Source organism: Tetrahymena thermophila (assembly GCF_000189635.1).
Source record: "Tetrahymena thermophila SB210 genomic scaffold scf_8254659, whole genome shotgun sequence".
Taxonomy (NCBI): Eukaryota; Ciliophora; class Oligohymenophorea; order Hymenostomatida; family Tetrahymenidae; genus Tetrahymena; species Tetrahymena thermophila.
Window position 1 is genome coordinate 440,465 of NW_002476426.1, and position 20,527 is coordinate 460,991.

Genomic DNA, 20,527 nt, shown 5'->3' on the forward strand with positions numbered 1-20,527 from the left:
TAGAACATTTATTTTTATTTTTATTACTTACGACTCAAATATATTTTTTAAATCTTTATTTTCAAGCTTTGTTAGTAGCTTCAGATTTATTATGTTCTTTATTATTATTTTCTTCGTCTTAAATAGACAAAAGATCTATTTTTTTAAGTACAAAATCAAGATAATATGATTTTTTAATGAAACGCTCCATACGCTCTGCATGTCTCTTAGAGTAGCTGATTATTACTTGAAGTAGCTATTCAAATTCAGACTTTTCAGAATCGCTAGGAATTTTAGTTTATTCTTCTTGTTCTTTTTTGGAAGGTTTCTTTGGTACTTTAAATTTCTTTGAAATTTCTTGATAGTCATCAATAGGAATGGATCTGATAACATAGTTAAGTAGTCTCTAAGCTACTTTAGAGGATTTTTGCATTGTATTTAGATCTCTAATATAAATTAGCAATTTATTAATATCTAACTCTATTAAATTTGTAACTAATTCTCTAATATTTTTTTCAAATTCATCTTCCTCTTCATTATTTTTTTTGATTTATTTTATTTCGTTCTCACTGTAAATAATTTCGTTCTTGAAATCTTTTTTATGGAACATCAACTCAAGAGCTTGGTGGAATTTAGAAACAAAATTAAATCTGAAAGCGAGCTTTACAGCATTTATATAATCTTAATTTCTAATAAGCTATTTGAAATTATCTTGTTAAATGAGTACTTCATGCTCTTCTTCTTTCTTTTTAAGTTCTTCTTCTTTAGTAACATCTTCCCACATGAAGAAGTTAGAATCGTTACCACCGGTAAGCATAAATTATTTACCTTTAATTTAGTTAATTTAAATTATAAATATTATTATTTAATAATCTACCATTTTAGTCATAAGCAGAGATATCTAAAGCCCAAATTTTTCCTTAATGCTTGTTCAGAGTATTTAAGCAAGTTTGCTTTTTAGTGTTCCATATTTTTATAAGACCATCAGCACCAGCTAATTTATTTTAATGTAAATCATTATTTTTGTGATGTTTTTAAATAAATAAATTTTACCTGAAATAATTTCTAATCCATAGCAAACCCATTAACATTTTAATACTGATCCCATGTGACCTTCGAAGGTATTGACGCATTAACCATCTTCAAGATTCCATACTTTGACAGTGCTATCACCACTAGCTGATGCTAATAATTTTTCAACTGGTGAGAAATTAACATCCCATACACCTCTTTTGTGTCCTTTTAAAATCATCTTACAACTAAGAGTTTCAGTATCCCAAATCTAAAAGTAATAAATAAATAAATAATTTAATTGATTATAAATTTGACTAAAAATATAATTTTTTTCTTACTTTAATTTGACGATCTTAAGAAGATGATGCCAATAATTTTTCATTTGGAGAAAATTTGACAACATTGATATCTTTTGTATGAGCAGAAACTGTTCTTTTTGAACTAGTAACATTTTCTGGTTTTTGTATTTTATGAGATCTGGCCATGAGATTTGAAGAGTCCCAAATTTTTATATTTTAATCTTCAGAGCCAGTAGCAAATATTTTACCGGTTTTAGGACCAAAACAAACTGAGGAAATAGCTTCTACGTGACCAATAAAAGTAGCTAAAAGCTTAAACTCAAATGAATTATCAGCCTTTTTCCAAAGTTTTACAGTTTTGTCTTTACCAGCAGAAATTATGTATGGACCAAAAGTATCTAATGTTAAAACGAAATCAGAGTGACCTTTAATAAAATGAGTTTTTCCTGTTCCAAGTTCTACAGCCCTGTTTATTGATAAAATAATTTAAAATATGTGGTTTATTTAAATTTTTATACTTCATGATGCTTGAGTTTGTTGAAATAACAACATATTCTTTTTCTTTTTCAAAAACTTAATTATCTTTCTTTTATTTTTTGCAAAATTTAGCATCTGTAACTTCGTCATTAAAACCTACAATAATGTCACTTTCTATCAAGCTAGGTCCTTCAACGAAGCTGTAAAAAATAACGTTCTATTCAACAGTAACTGCACAAATTTATTCCTTTTTAGGAAGTGTCCTTATTTTTAAAATAAAATAAAAATTAACACTTTTGCTAATCTTTTTATTGACAATTAATTTGCTTACATGATTTTGATGATTTCATGAGTTTTAAGATTTTCAAAAGGAATTATTTTAATATCATTTGAAGTAATATCTATTAATTTCAGAATACCAGAACTTCCAGTGGCTACCAAATAAGATTAGACAATATTCTTTTTGTTTTATTTTGCTTTGATCTTTAAATATCCCATAGCTTCTACTTATTCGTCGAATAAGACTTCGGCTTATTTAGTCATATTGGTATAATCCCAAACTATAATTTTTTAATCAGAGCTTGCAGATAAAAGATTGGTACCATCTTCTGAGAAGATAATCTAAGTAACCATTTAGGTGTGAGCAACAATAGACTTAAGAACTGTTGAAATAACTAAATCATAAATTCTAATAGCGTAATCTTCTCCAACACTAATCAAATGGAGTTTGTTAGGAGTGGGGTGGAACAATAATTTAGTAACTGAGCCTCTATGAACCTATTGAATATTATTTTATATTAATTAACTAAATCAACAAATGTTTGCTGTATTTGTTACCTTATAGTTGTGAGTTAGATTTCCTTTCTTTACATCATAAACTTTAATGAAACCATCAACACAGCCAATAGCCATAAACTAACCTGTGGTATCAAAAACTATATCAAGAGCCCATTGATCGTTTATCTGTATTTTAATTAGATGTAATACTTAAAAAACTGAAAGAATTTTTAAATAAACTTTACTCTCCATGAGTGAATTGTTTCCTTTGTCTCAAGATTTATAAATCTTAAAATATTGTTTCTTGTGAAAGTTGCCATAAACTTATTGCTAGGATGAATAGCAAAATTGCATAACTCTTCTTCTTCCTAATAATTATTTTAAAAGCATTAATTTTTTAAAGAAACAAGTAAATATATTCTTAAATCTTACATGAGTAATTTAATTAATAATTTAACGAGTTGCGATATCAGTAATAATTATTCTAAAGTTAGCAATTGAAGCCATAAATTCTTCGTTAGGTGAAATCAAAATTCTACCACCTGTGTAAATTGAAGGTTGAGAAAGAACAACTGACCAATATTTTGCAAGATGGGTACGGTTAATAACTTCTTTTTCTTCAACAGTATTTGCTTAGTTTTAGCTTTTGCTAGCATCCTTTACTTCATCTATATTTTATTCTTATTCAATATGCCCAATTTCATTTTCTTCTTCTTATAATTCACTTTCTTCTTCTTCATCTGCTTCTTCCTAATCTTCGAAATCTTTATCTTGAAGCTTATCAATCACTTCAGACTTAAAATTTTCATCATTTTCTTCATCAAACTCAGACTCATCTTCATTACCTTCTTAGCTTTCATTATGACTATCCTCGATTTCTTCATCATTGTCATCATCTTCATTTTATTCACTATTGATATCTTTTTCAGATCCTCCTTAGCTACTTTAATCAATATCTATATCACTATACTCTTGATCTTCTTCACCTGACATATCTATATCAACATTATCACTTAAATCATCACCTCCTAATTGAATGTCATCGTTTTAATTTTATTTTTTAAGGCCCTTTTATTTATTGTTTCCTGATTTTAGTTCCTAAGGTTTCTTTGTTGACTATTATTACTTTTGAATCTATTATTTTTTATTTTGAGCTTAAGCAGTGCTTTTTTATAATTCCTAAAACTCACCATTAGATAAATTGTCTTCAAAATCGTCTTGACTCTTTTTTTAGAATTTATTATTTGCAGGAGCATCATTTTTATTGAATTTTTTGAAATTTTTCTTTCCATTCACTTAATGATTTTAAGAATTTTTATTATTTCTCTAAATGGATTTATTAAGCTTATTTTTCTTATGCATAAAGGCAGGATTTTTTTTAGCTGGTCCACTGCCTTTTCCATTTGATTTAAACTTATCCTACTTAAAAATTTTCTTTTTGGCTTAAAATTTAGGCATTTTTTTAATGGTTATTCTTGTAAATGCTTCTTATTTAGATTTTAATATTGAAATATTATCAATTTTTTTTGTATTAAATTTGCTTTAAATTAAATTTGCCCAAATATCAAACTACTACTCGTTAGTATTAAAATAAGCTAAATGAAATGTAAAAAATTTGATCAATAGTAATAAATCATGCTACTACTGATTGATGATTGATATGGCTAAGTAGAATTCATAAAAAAGCTAAGTATATTAATTTTAATTGAAAGTAAATTTCAGTAAAATGTTTCAAAAAATAAAAATATTTTTGTTGAGTTATTGAAAACATGATTGCAAAATTCTACTCTATTTATAAATTTGAAAGAAACTAAATAAATTATTTAATATTTAATTAATAAATAAATAAACAAGATATATTAAAACTAATCTGTTTAATTCCAATAAAATTTTTTGTTTTATTTTTAGACAATAATAATTTATAAGCATCCACTTGAAGCAAACCAATAAATTATTTAATTCAAAGTAGACCTTTTACTTTCTAACAATTATAATAGATTTATATTATTTTTAGTTAAATAAAATAAAAATACTTTAAAAAAATTTTTTGAAATAAGTTAGATTAAAATGTAAAATAACCAAATTTGCTAAAATTCATAAAAAAATATTTTTTTTAGACTATAAATCCAAATAGTATTTCTACCTGAAATCTTATAATCAATTAAATAACAAAATAGTCATCAAATACCTTTTGATTTATCAATCTAATTATTGGCATATACAAATTATAAATATAAATTATGAAAAATAGAAAAGGAAGAACAAAATAGCACGCATTTTTATATATTAGTGAATCTCCAAGAGAAGTGATCTGCTAATTTTAGAACTGCCAAAGACCAGCAAATCACTTCTGTAAACTCTGCAATAAATCATTATGCTAGAGTTGCTATAAAATGGAGAAAGTAATATATTAATTATTGCATTTTATAAATAGGATTGCAAAAAATATATAGAAAGATTTCAAAAATTCAATATTTATTTAAAGGTAGAAGATGTTTTTGTTATTTCAGGAGGTGAACATAAAATATGTGGAGATTGTTATAATGAATTTCAAATGATGACTAAACTAGTTTCACAAGTATTTTAATTTAAACATATATCTATTTAATATAATTTTAGCAAGAATTCCTAATTTATTGTTTAGCATAATCTTAGGTATAATAGCAATAGCTAATTCAATGTCTAGCTTTGGATCAAGGACTATAAATAGTAAAATTTTAATTTTATCAAGCTCTAAAATGAAGAATATTATTTAAAAATATATTATAGAAATAAAGCATAGCTAAGCTAACTGTACTGTAGACTAAAGAACAAAGAACAATATCAAAATGTTGAAATAGACATAGAAAATACTCACTTTAATTCTTCATATCATTAATTCTTAATCAAAACAACAGAAGGCATGCAATTTTAAGATATTAAATAGGCAGTTAAAAATGTAGTAAATGCTTTTTTACACTACGACTCAAAGATACAATATAAAAAAGAAATACTCTATCAAGCATTTTACTTGTTAAATTTTACTGACGAAATAGGAGCATTTGCTATGATGAAATTTCTTTATGATCATATTATTCCTTAACAACTCTATAGAGATGATCCAGAGTTTATAAGAAATTTGACTATGAGAATTTTAGAATTTGTTTCAAAAAATAATAAAAGCAACCTTGAATTAATTCCAGTAATAAAGCAACTACTTCATGATAAGCTGTCCCTATGGATACTGAGTCTGTTTTCCTACAACTTTAGATTTATAATATCTCTTCATAATTTGCAATAAATATTTTCTCACTACAGTGTAATAATATAAAAATAATCAAATTGAAAAATTTACATTTTTATATTTAAATAGTTTGAAAGCGTGGTAAATTCTGTAATAGCCATAGTTGTTTTGGTATACCCTAAACTAAAATCTATAAATTATAATACAGATCAAAATAAATTAGAGGGAATCTTATTTGCTGATATTATATTTAGTTAATATAAATAAAAATTAGTACACGTAGTTTCATCAGAAGATTACTTTAAATTAATAGCTAACAAATAAAATTTAAATAATGAAGTATGGGGTAATGATTATTAGCAAAGTTTAGATCTTTATTAGCAGCAAAATAAGTTACTTAAACTAGAAATAACTAATTTAAAAGAAGAATGTAAAATTTACTAATAAAAAATAGAAGAGATAGAAAAAAAATACATTGAATGTGAATTTGAAAGTGTAGTCATTCCATTTTAAGATGATTCAAGTTAAAGAGATAGGATAGATAATTTAAAATAGGTATAAGAAGAACTGACTTAGCAATTAACATAAAAAAAAGAAGTTGTTAAAAATTTAGAGTAGACTGATTAATTGATTAAAGAATAACTTGATAAGCTAACAGAATAAATAGATCAAGATTTAAATGGTGTAGATGAAAAAGAGTTAGAAAGAAACTTCATTCAAGAAGAAGAGAGACTTAATAAAATTATTGAGGATTTAGAAAGTTAGAAAAAGAATAAAAAAGAATTAATTGATGTAATTTCCTCTGAGCTCAAATAAGTTAATTTGGCTTTAGATTTGATGAAATAGTAATAATAATGAGTGAATAGAGAGTAATTGAAAGATTAAATTAATATTTCATTTTTTAATAAGATAATATTTTAAAATATAAAAAATGTAATTTGTATTTTTTCTATTAAATTTTAGAATGCTTTTAAAAGTTTTTAATAAATCTAAATATTTAAAAAATTTTAAATAAAAAATTGTCTTATTAATATTCATTTTAAAAAGTTTAAATGTTGTTTTTGAGTAAGTTTCAATACTTAAATGAGTTTCTTTGGCTTTGAATTTGATGTAATAAATCATAGAAATGAATATTGATAATTGATACATGGAAGGAATTGATATTTAATGTTTAAATAAAATAATATTTTTAAATATTAAATAGCTTTATTAGATCAATCTTAATTTGTTTAAACTATCTAATTAATAATTATTAATATTCATTTTAATAGGTTTAAATCTTATAAGTCAAAAAGTCTCATTAAGTATTTTAAAATATAAATATTAGGAAAAAAAGGTATATAATAAATATAAAAATTATATTTATTTAAAAATAAATAAACTCTAATAAAAATATAATAATTATAATATAAATTTAATACAAATTTAATTAATTAAATAATTCTTTTCTAACTTAAAATTAACTTAAAATAAATCATAATTATTGGTAAAATAACTAAATATGATGTAAAAATTAAAAAAAAAGATAGATAGATCTTATGATATATTTTAGTTGATTTTATAAAAATTAATTATTTGTGAAACTTTAGAATTTATTTTAAAATTATTTTAGAATAATTTTATAAAAAATAAGAAATTAAGTAAGAATTTTTAAAAAGAATAAAAATTAATAAATTTATTTATTTATTATATTAAATTTCAAAGTGTTGTAATTATTTTTGATTAATTTAGTATTTAGATGGTATAACTAAAATTAATGAAATATTCAATAAGAGCAATATTGAATGATTAGTTGCTTAATTAAATTTAATTGGAAATTTTATGCTAATTTATTAAATAATGTTTAAACTAAAAAAAATTATTAAAATTTAAATTAGATTTTACTTATTGGAATTTAATTAATTTTGGTAAAAATATAATAAACCATTTCTAGCTATATGATTATGCAAACCATAAAGCTGCGAAGGGGTTTAATTGGAGTTTAATCTACAGTTGCGGTTATAGATATATTGATATGAAATCCAATAATACTGGGATGGCGACTGCAAAAAATAGGGCAGTAGAATACTTAAAAGGAACACAGCTCAATTTTAATAAATTTTATGGGTGGGAGATACAAAATTGAATCTGATTAAAGATATATCTGATAAAATTGAAATATAAAACTGAAGATAAAAAGATATATGCAAATTTATTAAATGCTTTAAATTAAAAATAAATACAAAAATACTCTCCTTAATAAGAATTTTATAAGTATTATTTAGTTTAATTTTAAATTTGAAAATAGGTCAAGGAAAAACTCCAATCGTAATTTTATTGCTTACTTTGGATATTATATTCTTAGCTTAATTTTAAATGTTTTTGTTTAATTTGAAATAGAATTATTAATATAAGATTTTATCAATAATGTGTTTGCCTCTTCAAACTATTTAGCTTTTAAATGACTAAGTACTTTAATTAAATAGATTCTTTTTACGTGCCTCTAATATTTTAGTTCTAGAAGCTATTTCTAAATCTTACTGCTTTAGATCTTCTTCTAATTATCTTATTTTTGATTTTAATTGATTCTATCTGTTTAAATATCTCATTTCTATCACTTCTCTACTTTCAGCTTTTTGTTTACTTGATTTTTATTTTTATTCTACTCTATCTAAAAGCTCTTTGATTTTACTCTCACCTTATTATATTGATTCCTTTAGATTTTATTCTTACTCTTCTAGCTCTTTCTGTTAGCTTTTTAAACTTGAAACGCTTAACTGTAATTTGGTTTCTTCTTACATTTATCCATGAATACTGATTTCAGTAACAAATTTCATGGTATCTAATTCTGATTCAATTTAATCTTACTAACTCTGCTTAATACCAATTTCTGTTTATAAATTACACATTAGCTCGATTAACTATTCCTTTTATACTTCTAATTTTTAGTTTTACTTATATAGGCTATATATTTGGCTAATATTATAATTTAATATGTTAATTGAGTTATTTTTGGAAATAATTTGTTTACTTTGTACTAGTAATATTATCTAAAAACTCATGCAACTGTATCTTAAAATTATTTATTTTAGTCATAGTTGTGTTGTATAAAATATCTTAATAAATATTGCTGCTTTAATTTATAATGGCATCGTAATTAATTAGTGATATTATCATGATATACTCGTCCACATTATAAAACTGTTAATTTAGATAATAATTAATTAGTAAAAAATATTTTATCTTTATTTACACTCTTTTCTTTCATTAAATTTGAAAAATAAACAAAGGTTTCTCTGTAAGATGTAAAGCCTATCACAAAAGAAGAGTAGAACTTTAATATATTATTCTATAGAAATTCTTCGTATTTAGCTCTAATGGTTTCAGATTAGCTAACACAATTAAATTTTAAAGTTAGTGATGACATTTCTTTTACTCTTTTCTGTAAAACTTCTTTGTTGCAATTGCTTGGCCATATTTTTTCAGGCATTATTTCAGTGAAAAGTTTTAAAAAGCAAAAATACGCTAGACTCTCTTCCATAAAAAATAAAAGGAAAACAACTAAACTTTTCATATAAGCTGAGTAACCTACCTCAGGCTTAATATATATAAAAGCTAATAATATATTCTTCACTGGTCTTATTGTATCTTAATTTTATTGAAATCCTATTTTATATAAAAAGTCTAAAAATGAAAAGTTCATATTGCTTCCTTTCAAGTTAAAGCTATCACTATCTAGCAAAACTTTTTCAAAGAGAGGAATCTATTTTTTGATTGAATCTACATTCTTGCTTATTTATGTCTATATTTCTTAGTACTCTTCATTAAGAACTTTAAAATCTCTTTTATTTTAAATATTTATTAATCAGAAAATATGTTTATTGATAAGGACAACTTAAGTATTACTTATCAAGCAAATGCTGAGCCCATTCTCTACCTATACTAGATTACTAACACCATTTGGGTTTAAACTTTAAAAAAAAAAGGTATTAATTGAATATTCAAATCTTTTTTAATTAATACCTGCATAATTTGCTTTTGCATAAAAATACACTCATCAACGCAAGGTTGACAAATAGATTTGCTTTAATTTCCCCTATTTTAATTTTATTTATCATTCTTATAGCAACAATTATGGATAACTTTAAAATAAATACTTCTAATAACACTTTTCACAAAGAGCTCTTGAACAACGAAGACAATACTCTAAGTTTACTAGTTTTTTATGGCATACTTAACAAGATGTTTTTTCCCTAAGTTAGCTTTAGCTTCTATAATTATCTTCAGCTCTATTCATTATATGTTCTACTTTTGATAATTTTTTTAATTTTTATAATAAGATTTTTTCTGCAAATAATTAATTAGCATGAAATAATATCAAAAATTAGTGAGAGGATTGATTTACTACTTTTCTATTTCAAAATCAAAAGATTTCTGGTTAGTTTTTAATAAGGTTGTTTGCTATTATTAAATCACTATTTAGTATTATAAATAAATATAATATATAATTGTTTTTTATGTATTTAAAGTTAACTTTTTTTTTCAGTACAAACTCTCATTTGTGAACAATTACTTAATATACCCTTAAAAAAATTTTTCAAAATAATACTTAAAATTTACAATTTAGGCATGGAATTTTAAATTGACAGTAATAAATGAGGAACACAAGTATTTGACATTAATAAGGTTTTCTTTTGATTGATTAAAATTTGTATTATGAAATAATTATTGCCTAATTAATATTAACAACTCTAAAAATAAAAACAAAATTATTACACTTGACATATATTTTTATAAACACTTACATTATATCTAAAAATAAATATTTAATATATATTTTTATTAATTAATTCACTTATATTTCAATTTAGAATCATTGAAATTGAATGATTAGTATTCACTTTAAATGTTAACTTCCTTTTTCTATGCTTATCTTATCATCCTTAAAATGGTCTTTTAGTATTCTGGTATTTCGACTCTACGCACTTTTTCTAAATTCTTTTTGTATTAATCTTAATAATCTTTTTCAATTTATTCATAGTATGTTTTTAATTTTTGAGTTAGTCCACATTTTGGGAAAAATTTATCAAATTATAGCCTTTTTAGATTAAAAGCTAAATTTTTATCTACATCTTTACTGTTTATTTTTTGTTTAATATCTTATTCATTTTAGCTTATTATTTCCTCAAGAGAATTTCTATTTTCAAAAAGCTGTGTTGACTTATTCTCAGTATTTTCTGTAAGAAACATACTCTCTGTAGTAGACATTTAAGTATTCAATGTTTTAATTAGAGCAAAAGGACTATTATCTGAAATTGAAACTCCCCTCTTTCTAACTTAGAATGGTTACACTGTTTTATTATATTTAGTAAATAGCAAAGATTCGTTTTTGCTTTATTAATTTTAAGAATTTGCTATATATCTAGTTTAGTTATTATTTTTTTCGCAGAGTAACTAGAAATTACTCAACCTTTTAGTATGAGGCACTTGTACCTAGGCTATTTTGGAGAAGTTAGGTAATTTTTCACTCTATAAGCCCTCAAAATTGTAAGTTTACTTATTTTCTTTATTTGAGCTCTGCTTACGGTCAGTATTGCAGCTTAAATAATTTGAAACACATAAAGCTTGGTTAACATCAAAGTAATTTTGAGAATGAATTAACTATTGATTTTAAGTATTTAAATGGGGCTAAGATATCTAACCAGTGACACTTCTTTTTCTATTTAAAATAGCAGGTTTTGCAGAAGCTAATCTTTTAAAAGCACTTCCTTCGCTCAAACTTCTAAATCTATTTAAATAAGGCAACTTATCTGAAGAGGCTTGTTTAGGTATTAATTGAATTGGGTTAAAATTATTAATTGAGCACTAATATAACTTATGATTTTAAGTATTATGAGCATCTTTGCTATATGATTATAATTTTTTATTTAGCAAGCTAGTAAGATTGAACTTTAATGATTATTAATCTTGAGCAGAGTACCTTTTTTAGCTAACTTGCTTGTCTACTAAAAGAGTGCTTCCATGTTGTTCATTAATGACTTTAAAATGCTCAACAGAACCGCAGCTCTAAATAATTCTTTTCTTGACATTACCATATTAAAGCTTACTTAGATTGGGCTACTAATAACCTGTTGTCAAAAGAATGTTTTACATCTTTACTTAATTATTCTTTTTAATTAGAAATTATGCTTACTATTTCAAATCGAAATGAATTATCAAATTTGTTAAAGAAAAATATTAATTTTTATAACAATATTTACCACACTTTTATCAATAAGGCAATTAAGCCTTAGAGTAAGATTTTTGGATTTTTATATCTTCATTTAGAAATCAGAATATAACCATCATTTAAAATAGTTGTAAAAATACAAATTATTAAAAGGGCTAGTATTCCTTTATCTAATTTATAAACATATAAAAGTTATTTTTAATAAATGAAAAAATAATTGTTGAGAAAATAAATATATTTCCTATTTTATTTCAGTATTTCCAAATATAAAATCAAAAAAATACTGTTTAAAATTTCATTAATTTAAAACAATTAACAACTCTATTTCAAAATCCTTTTTTTTTATCCTAAATAAAAAAGATTAAAAAAATTTTGTATTTTTTAAATCAATAAATAAGAGCTTTATTTCATTTGAATTTTTTCCATCAATTTTTTTTAATTTAGTAAAAAAATATTTAAAGTAAATATATTATGGTAAAGAATGTAACAATCTTATATTTGAGTATAAATTTAAACAAATAATTTGTATGTTATTGAATAAATATAATTAAATTAATATCCTTTTGATTATAAAATTATTTAAAATAAAAATATAGGTTTAAATTATTGTTTGAGCAAATGAAAAGATATTCTTTTCTAATAAGCATAGATTATGTTTTATCTGCAAATAAACATTTATTTGTCTTATAAAATCTATCATACAACTTCTTTTGCTTTTCTTATGACCCTAACCCCATTATTAAAGTGTCAAATGTTTTGAAAGGTATTAAGGGAAATAAACAGTTGGTTTTCTTCATATTTGAAAATTATTTTTTTCTCCTTCAAATGAAAATAAAAACTTTAGCAGTTCTAGTAATAAACATTATCCTTAGTAGATATATATTAATTAATATCTTCAATATTTATATTAACCTATTTATCAATTATTTCATTAATGTGAAAATAAATTAATCGCTTTTTTAATAAATTAACTTTGAAAATTATTTTTATCAATATCATTTTTAAGCAAAATTAAAAAATTAACTGAAAATAAAAATATAAGCTTTATAGTTTAATTATTTTTTTATTGTGAATATAATAATTAATATTTTATGAACCCAATCATAAAGTTACTATTTTTAATTTATTTGCTTTTCTAAATATACAAAGTACAAATTTTTTATTTTATTTTTTTTAATCTTAATAAAATTAATTTAGAATTAATTTTATAAAGAAAATATTTATTAAAATTTTTTAATTTTTATTTCTTTACTAAAAATATAATTGAAATTTTATTAGCTTAATGCTTTTAGAAGTAATTTAGGATTAATAAATATTTGAAAGTGTTATTCATCTATAATTTTAATTTGGTATCAAGTATTTTGTTAACTATCCAAATAATCAATCAAGTATAATTAAGATAAAATAAAGATCATCTAAATATATGTTTTTCCATAAGATTTTATTAGAATAAATTAATTTAAAGTAATCACGTAATTTATTTTGAAAAGTAGCATTTTTATATTTTTTAATGCCAATTTGAAGATAAATCACACATAAATTTAAGTTTTTATTTTTAATTTTAGTCAATTTATTTTTAAAATTAAATTAAATAGTTTTCTATTTTATATGCTATCTTATAATATAACTAATAAAATTTTATTCCATAAAATGTTCCGGAAAATTTCAAATCTTTGAATAAATAGAAATCTATTAAAAGTATTTATCCTTTGATACATCATAAAATTATTAGTACGTAAAAAAGATGAATATTATTGCTCTAATAGTATAATTATTTGATTATTTATAGAAGTAAACTAATATCAGAGTCACTAGACTTTATTATCAAAGGTCAGAAACTCAATTAATTTCATTATTATCAAGATCAAACTTAAAAATTTTTAGAGAAGAAAATTAGCGATTTTAATCTTAAATTAAACTATAAAAACTGAGAGGAAATTTAGGAGTCACTCATAAACAAAAAAATTAAATAAAACAAAAAGAAATCAAAAATCGTAGTAAAATATTAAAAATCTATGAAGCAATCCCTATTTTCTAACAAGTTGTTGAACTACAGAAGTTTATTTTTAAATATAGTAATTTTTATTATTATTTTAAATAAATTTGCTTACTGTGCAGACGAACATCATGAAGATCACGATCATGACCATGATGAAGTTAATGAAACTTTAATTAGCGAAACATTTTCAACTGAAGAGTCTTGGGCATATGGTATGCTAACAGGTGTAATGCTTGGAATTCTTGGATTTATCTGCTCTGCTTTTGTTGTTATCGTAAAAAAATATACAAAAATTTCGTTCGATCCATTTTTGAAGGTGCTTATTGCTTTTGCAGCTGGTGCTTTGATTGGAGACGCTGTTGTTCATTTACTTCCTCATGCATTTGGTAGTCATAGTCATGAAGAAGCATCTCATGATCATGAGCATGAACATGAACATGAAGAGCATGCAGAGGGTGAAGGTGTTTCTATGTAGCTATTGTCATTCTTTATCTGTCTTGGAATATTTGTCTTTGCTCTTATTGAAAGGATTTTTCACATGCTAGGAATAGCTCATTCCCATGGCTTAGAAGATTCACATAGTCACTCCGAAGGACATGAATGTCATAACCATAAATAAATAAATGCTAGAGTTTCAAGTGAATCCATCAAATTAACTAGCAACCCTACTTCAACTGAATATAATTTAACTAACATCGAAAAAGAGAACCTGAAATAAAATTCTGACCAATAAAACTAGGAAATATAATAAGAACCAGAAAATAAGGAAGTACAATAAAATAAAGTTGAAGAATTATCAGTTAAATAGATAGACTTGACAATAGGATGGAAGAATAAAAAACCTGAAGGATACATGAACTTAATTGCTGATTTTTTACATAACATTATGGATGGAATAGCATTAGGAGTTTCATTCACATCAACAACTAAATCAAAAGCAGCAAGTACTATAGTAGCTATTGTTGCCCATGAAATACCTTAAGAAATGGGTGATGTTTCTATTTTGTTGAATTCGAATTTTAGTGGACTTTAGGCTATTTTATGCAATGGTATTATTAATTTCTCTGGTCTAATTGGAATTATTATTGGAATATCCGTTGCAAGTCTAAGTGAAAACGCTGAACGCATAATGAATTGCTTTATAGCTGGTAATTTCTTGTTTATAGGAGCAGCAGAAATGCTACCAAAACTTTCTGAAGAAAAAAATAACAAGACTGCTTTCTTATAATTGTTTGGTTTATGCGTAGGTTTTGGAGTCATGTTTTTGATCACTTTAGCAGAATCAGATGATCATTCTCATTGATAAATTTAAAATATTCTTAATAAATTATATAAGAAATATTTATAAAATAATTATATTTTATTTGAAAATCAATCACTATCTCACTATTAAAAAATTAATAATAATTTATTTCTTTCGTAACTAATTTATAGCAAACACAAATTAATTGAATGGTTTTTGTTATCAAAATACATTTAAAAGTAAAGCTGTTAAAGTTAACTTCAAAATTTTAATAATTAAATCTTTTTTAAAAATTATTAAGTTTTTATTTGCAAAATAAAATTTTTTACTTTTAAATAATTTTATTATATATTTTTAAATAAATTAATTTTATTCAGCTTTTTAATATGAATTTATAATTTGAAAAATAAAAATCTCATAGAGACTTGTTTGCTTAATTATATTTACATAATATATCTATTTTATTTATGTGTTTATAAAGATATTAATAATATTAAAGATTACTTGATAATAAATTAAAAACAACTAATTATATATTAATTTTTATCAAAGGAATGAAACGCTTTTTAATAATGAAAATTAAGGAGTACTAGAAGTACTTGTCTTAAGATTTACCAATACTAGATAGCAATGGAGATAATACAGCAATAATAAATTTTGATTTCAATGAGAATTCAAATGAATTTTTAGAAAATTATGATAAAATTGAGTAGGAATATTAATTAGGACACAAAAATAATGATTTGGAATTGAAAGAAACAAGTTTGTTAAAATCTAAATTTGGATCTAAACTAAATTTATCCAATCAAGAAAACAAATTAATGGATGCGATGAAACTCTCAGACAGTGATATTGAGGGTTTCCTAGAAATAATTTCTAATAATTCTACTTTTAAGGGAGAGTTAATCTTTTCAGATCACAGACTGACCAATTAAGTTATATATTTTACAATTTGCAATATTTATTAATTAATAAAATAAAATGGAAAGTTGAGTAAAACAATTTTTTATTTAATCTATAGACAAGCATAAGAATTGCAAAAATATTAGAAAAAAACTCACCATTTATTACAGGCATCTCTCTTAATGATATAGAAGGATTCTCTTATATTTGTGGTTAAAATATTGGAGAAGCTATCAAAAAAAACAAAACTCTCAGAAAGCTTCATTTGCATAATGCAAAATTAGGAACAAAAGGGGCAAAGTCAGCTAATTATTAAACAACAAAATAATATTTAAATGCTTAATATTTTATTATAAATTATGAAATAGTCGTGTTATTGAAGGTTTAAAATCAAATAAGTACATTGAAGATTATGATTTGGGCTAACTAACAAACGAAAGTTTAAGTTATTTAGTAAAGTTTATAAGCTAAGAGCACATTGTATAAAATTTAAGCTTTTCAGAGGGTAAATAATAATTATTTTATTTAAAAATGCAAATATATCATTTAATTAAATAAATAAATTAGATTTAGCAGAGCCCTGGAAGGAAAACACTAAGCATGAGTTCTTAAGAGCATTAAGAGATAATTCATATAATAAATAATTACAATCAATAGATATATACAGTGAAAGATTGGAAGAGAATTAGACGTAAGCTATTTAAATTAAATAAAAATAAAAATGTTTTTGTCTAATAATAAAAGTTTTATTGCTGAAATTGCAATTTTGTGCTAGCATAATAGGAGAGCAATGATTACATAAAAAAATAATGAATACAAAAGCAAAGAATTAAATACTAGTCACTCTGAATATTATGATGGGTAAACAAACAATTAAATTTAGATGAAAATCGAATTTATTTTAAACAAACATGTATTTCTAAACAAATAGAGATAATCATGCAAAGAATGCATTCTAGTTTTCAGTCAAGACATATATGTCAAATGTAATTGAAACTTTGTTGGATGAAGGATTGTATTATTTAGAAAAAGAGAGATCCAACATTACCAGGGATGAAAAAATATTTGAAATAAACAAATAGCATGTAAATAAGGAGATTCTAGACGATATATTTAAGGCAGATGGATCTCTTCTTGTACTAGCTAGGTATATGATAAACAAAATCGAAAAGAATAAAGAATTATCAGGGGAGTGAGCTTAAATTCATTTCATAATAATATATAATTGATCATCAGATAGATAAATAAATAAATAATCTTTACAAAATATAAAATAATATTTATAAAACAAAAGTTGTCAAGAAAATAGATTATTAAATAAATAAATAAAGTTTTATATTTTTATACATAATTTTAAATTAATTACTAAGTTATTTATTTGTTAACCATTAATTAATTAATTGATTTATTGAGTTTGTTTGAATGGTTTGTTCTTAATATGTTTTGTTTAAATTAATTATTTTACTAACTAAGTGAGACTAGTGAGACTGTGTTTTTTATTTGAAAAATTATCTTAAATGTATCAATTTGTACTGTAATTTGTTGTTTTATCTTCTTCTAAAAATGATAAAGATTTTCGACTCCATTTTGTATCTTTTATGTACTAATCTATGAAAACCATAAGATCCTCCTTTTCCTTCTCTAGTTACAACGCTCTTCTTTCAGAATCAACTATTTAGTTACCTTAAAATATTATTTATATATAAGTTTTCTTTCAAAAAAAGGACTTACCTAAAAATGAGAATATCTTTTTTACTTGAGAGATGGAAGCACCAAAATCTTTTTTTAATTCAATTTATTTTATTGATATGTCTTCAATACAGGATTAAAGTCCCTAAAATATTTTATAAATAAATTAGAAAATATTTTAATAAAATTAAATAGAAAATAAATAAATATTTTTAAATTAAATAAATTAAAAAAGGTTTTTTATTGATAATATGTGAAAATAAAAATGTTTACTTTGATTTAATCTTTAATTGTTTTTGTTTGAGTTGAAATAACTGATTTATAAATAGATTTTAAATCTTAGATTTAAGAATTAAGTTAAGAATTCTATTATCTTTCTTGCTGTATCTGTCTTTGTAGGTTCTGTATTAATTAAGCATCTTCAGATTATTTATTTGATTAATTCTTTATAAGAGTACTTGAAGGCGAGTAGATTGTAGTTTGCATAACAAATGGCTTTTAAATAGGAGATAAAGTTAAATCTAAAGTTTAATTGCCATTTTTAAAAGCAACTAGCTACTCTTTCAAAGCAGCATTTAGTGTTTTTTCTTTCAACAACTATGATTTACATAACTTTAGATTTTATTCTAAACTGATTTTTTGCTTAGAAACTTCATCTATTTTTTATGATAATTCTTTTATTTCTAATTTTAAGCTTTGGATTTAATCTGCTTCACTTGTTTAAACACTTTAGTACTCATTTTTTTCGCTTTGGAATTAATCTAAAATTCTTATTTGTTCTTCTATATTTTTAAAAAATAAAAGCTAAAATAAATTTTTAACAATCTAAATTTAATGTACATCTTGGCTTTTACAAGCTGCTCTTTATATATCTCTATATTATATTCCCACTAGGAATCTAGTTGCTAATTTTTATTTTCTGTTTTATTTTATTATGTATTTCAGGACTAAGTAATCCATTTGTAAGATTTAAAATACTTTTTTCGCTTACACTTAAACTCTTGTTAGATCCCGAAGTGTGAAGAAAATCTAAGTGAATATTTCTATTTGGGTATTTCGTTTTTCTATATTTTTGTTCTTAGAATCTGTCTTATTATGAGGTGTTTAACTGTATTACTTTCTTTAAATTCTTATAAGAATCATTTAAAGTATCTTTTTAAAAGAGTATTTTGTTAGTGTTTGAAGGTTCTATCCTTCCATTTATAGGAGATTGAATCTTTTTAAAATCTGAAGCTTCTGAATTATTAATTTTATTAGCTGCACCTACCGTTTAAATTTCGTTATATTGATACTAAACTCTTTTATATGTGTTTTAGTTTTAAGACTTTTACTAATCTACCTTAAACTAATTTAAATTAATATTTGAACTTTTCCATTCAATGTATTAAACATCATTCTCTCTATTTAAAGCTTTATTTGCTACTATATCTTCTTAATTAACCAAAGATCTTGCTATCCTATTAAATATTTTATTCTTTAAATATGTATTTAGGGTAAGCTTTTCTTTTTAGTTTGCATACTGCATTAATTTCATTTTCGCTTTTGAAAAACATAACTGACGATTCTAAATTTTTTAAAAATAGTAAATATCATACTTTTGTAATTTTTATTACTGTGATATAAGATCTGACTGGATGATTTATATAGACTAGTATGTCCTGTAATATTTATAAAAACTATTTCAAATCAATAAACCTTTAAGTAGAGAAATCTAGACATTATTCCTAACTTTAAATCATATAATAAATAGAAAGACAACATTCAAACTTTAATCCTGGATAAAATCTATATCTTTATAAATTCTAGCTTTTAAATCCATACTAAATATCAGTGATATCCCTTAAACTAACTTTTATATAGTTAATATAAGCATTTATTTATACAAATAATTTTATTTGAAAATTGGAAATGGCGTAACAAATAATCATCTAAATTTACTTTTTGAATAAGAGGAAGAAATTTAATTCTCATTACTCCATCTCAATTCTTGCTTTTCCCAATTAATCCAAACAGATTTTACTTTGCATGAAGTCTTCTATTTTATACTGTACTTCTGAAATATATATTTAAATTAATCCATATTTTTAATATGTTCAATCATATTTATGGAGTGTTGCCTTTAAAATTTAGTTAGCTAAACAAGCAATTTTTCAATATTAAAATTCACAAATTCTAGTTTAATTATTTGAGGAAGATTTTATTCAATGATAAACTTATCATTTTCTACCCTAAAAACTAAGCTTTAATTTATTGGTATCAAGTGTAAAGTGGCAGAAGTCTTTTTAATAAAAAATATTTTATAACTTTTGAATATGCTGCTTCAAAATCAAATAATAAATAATAAAAGTAATATAATTTATTATTAATGAATAGAATAATTTACAATTAAGTGCTAAATAAATATTATATTTTAAGGATGGAGAATAAGCCTATACTTTTAGTTATCTACTACTTACTTTAAGATTATTTAATAGAAATTCATTTTTAAATAAAGTTTGTTTTTGTTTTGCTAATTCTTAATAATTAAGCTTAAAAAAAATCAAATCTTTTTAATATAATCAAGCTTATTTTTATATTGAGTCTATCTCCCCAGAAAATATTTAAATTCCAGTAATATCTTAACTAATAATAAGCAATCAAACTACAAAATAATCAATTATTATAAAATAACATTACAATTTACTGTTTAATTCATTTTAAATTATAAACAAAAAAT

At 22.8% G+C, this 20,527-nt stretch overlaps 7 protein-coding genes across 7 annotated transcripts; 3 read left to right on the forward strand and 4 right to left on the reverse strand. All coding sequences in view use genetic code 6, as the record gives it.

Annotated features, from left to right (window-relative positions):
• Positions 1 to 61: 61 nt before the first annotated feature.
• TTHERM_00046770 (Utp13 specific WD40 associated domain protein) lies at positions 62 to 4,004 on the reverse strand (the record flags this gene model as incomplete). Its single annotated transcript, XM_001014672.3, has 9 exons — positions 62 to 807; positions 857 to 973; positions 1,033 to 1,261; positions 1,332 to 1,758; positions 1,811 to 2,032; positions 2,101 to 2,546; positions 2,607 to 2,732; positions 2,792 to 2,914; positions 2,979 to 4,004. The coding sequence occupies 9 exons, from the start codon at positions 4,002 to 4,004 to the stop codon at positions 62 to 64; spliced, it is 3,462 nt and encodes a 1,153-aa protein (XP_001014672.3).
• Positions 4,005 to 4,786: 782 nt separating this feature from the next.
• TTHERM_00046780 (hypothetical protein) lies at positions 4,787 to 6,627 on the forward strand (the record flags this gene model as incomplete). Its single annotated transcript, XM_001014673.2, has 5 exons — positions 4,787 to 4,948; positions 5,032 to 5,124; positions 5,191 to 5,255; positions 5,316 to 5,844; positions 5,899 to 6,627. The coding sequence occupies 5 exons, from the start codon at positions 4,787 to 4,789 to the stop codon at positions 6,625 to 6,627; spliced, it is 1,578 nt and encodes a 525-aa protein (XP_001014673.2).
• A 1,562-nt stretch (positions 6,628 to 8,189) lies between these two features.
• On the reverse strand, positions 8,190 to 10,045 carry TTHERM_00046790 (rab-GTPase-TBC domain protein; the record flags this gene model as incomplete). The annotated part of the gene is made up of 6 exons (XM_001014674.3): positions 8,190 to 8,724; positions 8,780 to 8,949; positions 9,002 to 9,590; positions 9,655 to 9,719; positions 9,772 to 9,844; positions 9,906 to 10,045. The coding sequence occupies 6 exons, from the start codon at positions 10,043 to 10,045 to the stop codon at positions 8,190 to 8,192; spliced, it is 1,572 nt and encodes a 523-aa protein (XP_001014674.2).
• A 554-nt stretch (positions 10,046 to 10,599) lies between these two features.
• TTHERM_00046800 (hypothetical protein) lies at positions 10,600 to 11,955 on the reverse strand (the record flags this gene model as incomplete). The annotated part of the gene is made up of 1 exon (XM_001014675.2): positions 10,600 to 11,955. Exon 1 carries the CDS (start codon positions 11,899 to 11,901, stop codon positions 10,600 to 10,602), a length of 1,302 nt encoding a protein of 433 aa, XP_001014675.1. The 5' UTR covers positions 11,902 to 11,955.
• A 2,037-nt stretch (positions 11,956 to 13,992) lies between these two features.
• On the forward strand, positions 13,993 to 15,279 carry TTHERM_00046810 (metal cation transporter, ZIP family protein; the record flags this gene model as incomplete). Its single annotated transcript, XM_001014676.3, has 1 exon — positions 13,993 to 15,279. The coding sequence occupies one exon, from the start codon at positions 13,993 to 13,995 to the stop codon at positions 15,277 to 15,279; it is 1,287 nt and encodes a 428-aa protein (XP_001014676.1).
• Positions 15,280 to 15,752: 473 nt separating this feature from the next.
• Positions 15,753 to 17,599, forward strand: TTHERM_00046820 (hypothetical protein). Its single transcript, XM_001014677.2, has 6 exons — positions 15,753 to 16,154; positions 16,241 to 16,422; positions 16,491 to 16,627; positions 16,690 to 16,813; positions 16,867 to 16,983; positions 17,054 to 17,599. Exons 1-6 carry the CDS (start codon positions 15,774 to 15,776, stop codon positions 17,316 to 17,318), a joined length of 1,206 nt encoding a protein of 401 aa, XP_001014677.2. The 5' UTR covers positions 15,753 to 15,773; the 3' UTR covers positions 17,319 to 17,599.
• A 45-nt stretch (positions 17,600 to 17,644) lies between these two features.
• Positions 17,645 to 20,293, reverse strand: TTHERM_00046830 (hypothetical protein; the record flags this gene model as incomplete). The annotated part of the gene is made up of 7 exons (XM_001014678.2): positions 17,645 to 17,805; positions 17,854 to 17,956; positions 18,085 to 18,593; positions 18,652 to 19,375; positions 19,425 to 19,660; positions 19,750 to 20,089; positions 20,195 to 20,293. 7 exons carry the CDS (start codon positions 20,291 to 20,293, stop codon positions 17,645 to 17,647), a joined length of 2,172 nt encoding a protein of 723 aa, XP_001014678.2.
• Between the last annotated feature and the right edge of the window lie 234 nt (positions 20,294 to 20,527).